General features: G+C 37.6%; 1 protein-coding gene across 5 annotated transcripts in view; it reads right to left on the reverse strand.

Annotated features, from left to right (window-relative positions):
- LOC120729646 (serine/threonine-protein kinase WNK1-like) overlaps positions 1 to 4,546 on the reverse strand; it is a 28,734-nt gene extending 24,188 nt beyond the window's left edge. For 3 of the 5 annotated variants that reach the window (XM_040025398.1, XM_040025399.1, XM_040025395.1), the window contains exons 1-2: positions 4,338 to 4,546; positions 1,423 to 2,677 (exon numbers count right to left, since the gene is read on the reverse strand). In XM_040025398.1, coding sequence (XP_039881332.1) covers positions 1,423 to 2,208 — 786 coding nt within the window. In that variant the 5' untranslated portion in view covers positions 2,209 to 2,677; positions 4,338 to 4,546. Of the gene's footprint in view, positions 1 to 1,422; positions 2,678 to 3,883; positions 4,304 to 4,337 lie in introns of those variants that run through there. The other 2 variants (XM_040025397.1, XM_040025396.1) reach the window with 2 other exon arrangements.
- Between the last annotated feature and the right edge of the window lie 2,884 nt (positions 4,547 to 7,430).

Raw genomic sequence — 7,430 nt, forward strand, 5'->3', positions numbered from 1 at the left:
ACAGACCCCGAAACCCCCCCTCTTCTGAATAATTCAACATAAATTTACTGGGTAAGATGTTATGTTCACTCAAATTGCAGATGTGATACTAACTGAGAGCTCAAGAAGAAAATAAAAATGTTACTATGAACAACCTTAGTGGAAAGTTCAGGGGCTGCAAGAAGTCTGTCTTGAGGTCAAATTAAATTTAAAAAAAAAAAAAAAAAAAAATCACCACTAAATGCAGTTTAAACCACAACTAAAAATGTATCCCATCTTATACTGCACTAACACCCAAGTATTATACATAAGATATTTGAGATTTAGGAAAGTAAAATGTGAGAAAGCTGAAAGAGAGTGGGAGGTGGACTGATGGTTCACAAGCAGGCCTTGGCAGGTCAGCCTGCAGGAGATTCCTCAGTGAGGAATTTGACCCATTTTACATTCAGGCAAGCATTCAAAAAAGGAATGCATTGAGCATGCGTGAGATTGTGTGAGAGGGGGAGGGGAACTTGCCCGTAATCTTCACATTGTTCTGAAACCAGTGAGCATGTGTTACTGTGGTTCTCTCCGCAGCCGTGTGAGTCCTACTGCTCTCATGGCAGGGTAAAGCATGACAGTGAGAGCAAACATTCATGTGGTGAATGAGGTTAAACTTTGCTCTGGGCTATATAGCTGCTATAACTGGACAGACAGCAGAACAAATTTTTTACGAGCCAAAAAAAAAAAAAAAAAAAAAAAAGGGGTAAAACAAATCCACTCAAAAGTAGGTCAAAGGTCAGATCTGTGACTAAGAACGCTGAATGTTAATAAAGTCAACTTAAATATTCCTGCTGTTGCCATTATTAGCCGAGTAGTAGTAGCGGGATTTCTGAGATTTATAATCTTTTATGTAATTTTAGTCAAAGCTTCAAAAGGTCCCATTATCTGGGAGTAAAGTGATGTTTCAAGAATCTGCTCAGTTGCATTTTCTATATTTCTACACTAGATACCAGAAACTAGGTTTAGATTTTCTAGCAGTATCCTCTAACAGTGTGAACAGTAAGTGTGGAAAATCATTATCATGACTACAACAATTCTGCACACATTTGGTCAAAAGGTAATTTCCTGTGTTCAAAGAGGTTGTCATAAAGGAATAATCATTTATCAAAGAAGCACTGATAGCACCAAATAACTTCCCAGTCTCTTAGAGTGAAGTCAAATCAGGAAATGGGAAGTTTTCTTTGGCTGTTTTGATGAAAAATGTAGAGCGAAACAATCAGGAAATGCTGGCTATGCTTGGTTGAAAGGAAATGATAGTAGCTGCAGCTCAGGTAACAGGGTGAACGGAAATTATTTTGACTCATACAAAAAATAATCCAAAAACAAAAAAAAAAGCAGGGGGAAATGAGGCAATATGTGTGTGTTACAAAGTACAATCATTGTATACAATCGTTTTCATACCTGCAATTCACACCAAGCCACCTCCACAGTGGTCTCGGTGTCCAAGCCCTTGTAGACTGTCTTGAAAGAGCCACGTCCAATTTCTATGTCAAACTTCAGGAACCGTCCATCAGGTGATGTGCCCACTGCTTTGGTTTCAGCCTCCTCGATGTCTTCTTGGACTTTTTTCTCAGCTTCCCGTTGCTCTGCCTCTGCTCGGGCTCTGGCGTCCTTATCTGCCTCCTCTCCTTCCTCGTGTTGTACCTTCACCTCAGTGCCGCTTTCAGGTTCAACTTGAATTGGCAATTCTGTTTCCAGGCTGGGTGTCGTGTGAGCTGCTACTACTGCCTCTCCATCACAGATGTCACGCACTCTAGCAGGCTCTTGCTGTGAAGGCACTACAGCCACCCTGGCTATTTCTATATCTTTTCCTTCTCCCTCTTTTCCATCATCCACAGACTTCTCATTTTGAGATAAACTTGGTTCAGTCTTGGGTGAGTAAGTACCAGCAGTCTTTTGCTGCTGGAGGACTGCTTCCTGTGGCTGAACCAGCTGAGACGTAGGGATGGGGATCTTGCTGGGTAAAGGAAGGGCCAAAGCTGTGGCATTAGAATCACTGATGACACTGCGACGTAGAAAACGGTGTTCAGGGTTACATCGATCGCGTTCCATGGTGTGATGCCGGCGTCTCACTTCCACTGGCCGACCCTCACCAACCATCGAATCTGAACCAGAACTAGGGGCATTTCCACTTTTCTGAGGGGGAGCCAGGAACTTCACCATTTTGTCGTCTGGCTTTTCCGACATCCCACCACCCACACTAAGAGTTAAGGAGGTACGATAACTGAAAAATTAAAATAAGGATATTTTCATGCTTGCCATTTTGGCTTATGTAAGCAATATCTAGCTGTGCTTCAAAAAGGAAAAAAAGAGAAAGATTTACAATGTCTATCTCCAGCTCTCCCTTTTTATTGCTCAAAGACTATCTTTATAAATATATTTCGGGGACTGAAGGTGTAAGACGAGATGCGTTCTCTTACAAATGGAGAGGGACTGAACACTGCAGCAGAACACAAAGTGCTGATGTTGATATACAGGTCTCTTTAAGTCCACACCATCCATCCTGTACAACACAGGGTGCAGCTTCGATCAAGCATAAGGAATCACTGCTGAGGAACAAACACACACAGCCTACAACAGGCACAGGCACTAAACTCCCCAGTCCAGGCAAAGGCGGGATGAGCTGACAGTCTCAATTTGTTCCAGTCCAGTATTACTGCAAGAGAAAATACAAAACAAAAGCTTCCTGACATGTTTTGAAAAGTAGCCAAAATTATGTCAAATGTCAACAAGACTTGTGAAAATCTAGTCTAATCTAGTCTTGCAGACAGAATTTACAGTGTATACGGTTTAACAAAAGTTTAACAACTCTGTTTTAGTGCTAAGTACAGCTTATAGACCAGAATCTAAGAATTAAAACATGACTTCATTTACAGTGCAATACACTTAACCACCAGATCATTTATGGTTTAGAAATAAGATCTACACTCAAAAGATTTTCGGTCTTACCCTAGCACATGTGACACATGGCAAATTTCCCTTTAAAGTGGTATTGTTCAGCTGTGCTCCATTAAAATACAATTCAACTGACAGGTTAACTAAACACAAGCTATTATCTATAACTACTGCACAGCAAAACTAAGCATTTTAACTATATGACAAGGGACACGACAATGACATTTGATTCTGCACCTGAGATTTGTTACAGAATGCAAGCAATGTTTTCAATATAAGCGAAAAATATTATTAGCATTTTTAATGTCAATTAATATTGTCAGAAAGGCTAACGCAGTTTATAATACACTTCTTAAAGCCGCATAAGGCCATAAACATTTTTACTGTATCCGCAAAAGACAGGGGCCATCTAGCATTTTATGACAGCAGTGGCAGCTTGGCATTCCTCTCCTGCTTTAATCATGCAACCTTGCGTTGAAAATTTTGTTACTTATTCATCTTTATCCTGCCACGGCTGCAGCCATTACCTGACCAGGCAACCATAATGTCAGAACTAAACCGGATAACGTTGGCTGTAATAACATTCAGAAAAATAAAACAAACGGCTGCGCAAATTAACACAATATGAGTCGGAGTTGATTTAATCCTCTCATGCACACACATCTGTCCTCATTGCGTATGTGCGACAGCACATCAATTTGAAATAGCTACAGCGACTTTCTCGTTCAAAGCGAGGAGGAGGAGAGGCTCTTTGTTAGCGAGCTAACGAGTACGGCTAGCAAACAGCTAGTTAGCTGGCGCTGGCTAATCCTTAACAGGGAACCGATAACCGACGGTGACCAATTTCCGCGTCACGTCTTTAAATATATTCCCTTTTAATAATTTACAATTTCACATTATTGGCACCACTCTCGTCGTTTTAACGCCGCTGTAAGCGTTAAAAATAAGCTATAATTCGCAACTTTACCATATTCGGGTCCCGTTTCCATCCCCGAGTGGTTAACATCACACCGGATGCGCTAGACCGGTGTAATAGGTTGAACAGCTACCAAAGCAATGACTGTTACCCATCTACTCAAAGCTAGCTAGGCGGGTCTTTCTCGTGGCCTAACGCGCTTAGACCCGCCTCCTGGCTGCTCCATTCAATTTAACGCCATCTGATAACATTAGCGCTTGTTTGTTGTTGTTATTACGCAGTTAGCAATTTTATTTTGTTTGTTTGTTTGAATTTGTTGACTCAAGTCAAATATCCATAGCTGAGTGGTAGACTATCTTACGTTATTTAAAAAATAATTTCTGTTTGATAATGATAAGCTGAGTTTAACTCCTTAGCGCTTGTGAGTTTAATATTGCTAGTAGCTAGCAGGTTAGCTCGCCAAGCGCTAACGTTGAGCTGTGCCGGGTGGCAGATAGCGACCTACCTCAATAAGACAAGTGACGGTCAGTGGCGTTTCAGCGGTCCTCACAGCGATAAAAAACAGAACACGGGTAGATTACACGTGTAGCTAAATGTCAGGTAGATACGTTCCCCAGTGTGAGAACCGAAGCTGCGATTATTGGGGCTCGCTTTTCAAATAAGCAGCGCAGTTAGATAGAGAAACAGTTTCAGCACAAAGCGCCTGCGCCGGCGGAGAATGACCTCATAACCATAACACACACACACGCTCACAAACCGATCGCTTTGATAGGCTTTGATGCTGTTACATTTGCTTTTGATTTTACCACGAAACTAAACGATATAAGCCTTAAAATCATACGTAATAAGCATATTCAAAATTAATTAATGATTTTAAATTAATAAAAAGACTTAGGTCAATATGGACAACTACACAGAGGGCCCCTCAATAAATGAGCCCATTTCTGAAAGGTTAAATGGAGGGAAGATAAAGCGGACTAATGTGCACCCTTGAATTTAATGAGCTGGATCATTTTACTGAAACGATTGAGCCAGCCCCCACGTTGTTTTGTGTTATGGGTATTACGGTAAGAGAAACTAAGGTCTGGTTTCAAAATTAAAGGGATCTCCAAGTCAATCTACTCATTTAGTCCGTCATTAATGATATATGTAAATCATAAATTAAATCTAGAAAACAAAAACAAAATACTATTAAAACAAATATATTCCAAATTTAAATAGAAATAATAAAATATGAAAAGTATATGCTGTTTTAACATAATAATTTCACTTTAGATCCACAGTGCACACCCCAACAGTGTTTACCACCTGGGTCAAGTCAGTCTGAAATGAACGACAAAAGTATCGTCCTTTGAAATTTGATTACCCACGGTTCTTGACTAGAGTTTTGTTTTTTGTTGTTGTTGGGGGTTTTTTTAACCTGCATTCAGAACACCAGTATATAGAAAAACCCTCTTGTCAATGTTTAATTCCAATTTTGAGCCACAGTACATATTATACAGTTAATATCAGGTCAATCTGACAATCGGTCTGTGGAAATAGCAAGTTTCCTTATAATAGCATTTTAAATTCATACAAAGATAGCTCATATATGACATCTCTGAAGGCCTTTACTTTGAAATCCAAAATCAGACAGTCTTGACACTGACAGAGTTACACAGTGAGGGTGCATACTATTGATCTGAAGTGAAATTAGTCCAAATAAGTCTGTGGAAACAGTTTATTTTTTATGACTGTGCATGTTGTTTGAAATTTCCTGATCTCTTTGATCTGTAATTAGATTTTTTTTTCACATCAATTTCTGTATTTCATTATATGTTACGTCATCGATGATGGCCTAGATCTCCAGAAAAATGACAGATTAATGATTGGTTATATCTTTTGTATACATGTATTTTAGAGATAAATATAGACTATCTTCTTGTCACATGTGTTACCTTAATCTTTTGGCAGTTTTAAACCCTTTTAGGAATTTATTTCCCTCAGATTTTTCAGCCTTGTAGACAGAATGACAGACTAATAATAACAATGATGATGCAACACTTCAGGAGATTATCTTTATTATTTTCACTCACCTTTGTTAAAACTGTGTTTTTGTCCATTTGTGCAACCATTTATTTGCTATAACAATGAAAATAAATAAATAAATAAAAAAAAAAAACAGTTAGAAATGAGTAATTAAGTATGATGCAATCTTTTATATTTTAGCTCTGGTGTGTAACATAATTCAATGGATGTAAAATTATTACCTTGTCAAATATGTGAAATAAAATAGAAAAATTATTACAAACTTGAGCAATCATGACCAGTTCTTTATCAGGCTTTAGGAAATATGTAAAAGGAAGTCACTGTGGTGTTTTCTTTCAAAAATAATAGCCTTTTCATACAATCTAATGTAGTTTATCACATTTACAATTGTAAAATTAATTAATTAGTAAAAATAACACAGTGTTTATCGACAGTACTTGACCGTGGGGATGAGAACTCCTGTAGTGCTTGGATCTCTATAAATTGATGGCTCAAGAAGGTGTAATTGTTCAATTAACATATTATTTTATTTGAACATAAAAATAAATTGTAACACCCAAAGCATGTGTGGAGTGCAATATTTCTGTAAATGTTAGGGACAGAAAAATGGAAATTTCCATTTCCATTTCCATAGAAAGGCTCACAAAGGAACAATGGACCAAAATATGTTTTAGTACACAGAAAAACACGACTTATCCCACACACTTTCATACTTCTAGTTGCTACTATATTTAATAGTTCCTTTTATATTGTTCTTGTATAAATTAGCCTATATTCCTAAATATGTAGTAATAAGTATAGTTATAATAGAGATTTGTTTCAGCTTTTGTGGTCACGTTTGTACGTGAGCTAAAAGAGACATCACACGATATTTCCTGGGGACATTCCAGGTAATTTTGGGGGGAATATAAACCCACAAAGTATTCTGTTTTAAGGGATTTTATTCTCACTAAAATGGTTATGACCTGTAAGACTTTTCAAAACATTTTGCTAAATAATATAAACAGTATAAGCTCTATACGTAAATGAAGTTGTAATATTCAATCTATACATTTACCATTTACATTGTCCTAAACATCTCTTTTGATAAAGAAAGAAACAGTCTGATCACTAGTCTTTTGTTACAATAGAAGCCTATAAAGTGCTATATTTAATTTTTTAACCATAATGGGTAAGATGAATTGAAGAGTTGCAATTTTCTTTTTTATTAACGTTTCTTTATTAAAACATTTCCTGCAGGCATGCCCTGCCCCCTGCTGGTGATTACTCCCCAAATCTACCACATGTATTTGCTTTCATAAATTTCACTCGAAATGAAAATGCTCTGTTTATCATCACCCCATCATACCTTCATATTTGAATAATACTTGTTGTTAATATCAGGAGGACCGATTCTTTATCAAATGGTGGTAAACTACTTTTTCTTATTATTATGTGATTGTTCATTTCATTTAAGTTCAAAATACTCCCCTCACCTCTGACTTCTGTCCTTATGTTCATTTAAAGCTTTGTATTTTTCGAGATGTCGGTAAATTTCTTGCTGTCCACGTCCCCTCCTTCTAACGTAGAA

Source organism: Simochromis diagramma, unplaced genomic scaffold, assembly GCF_900408965.1.
Source record: "Simochromis diagramma unplaced genomic scaffold, fSimDia1.1 OVJJ01000293.1, whole genome shotgun sequence".
Classification (NCBI taxonomy): Eukaryota; Metazoa; Chordata; class Actinopteri; order Cichliformes; family Cichlidae; genus Simochromis; species Simochromis diagramma.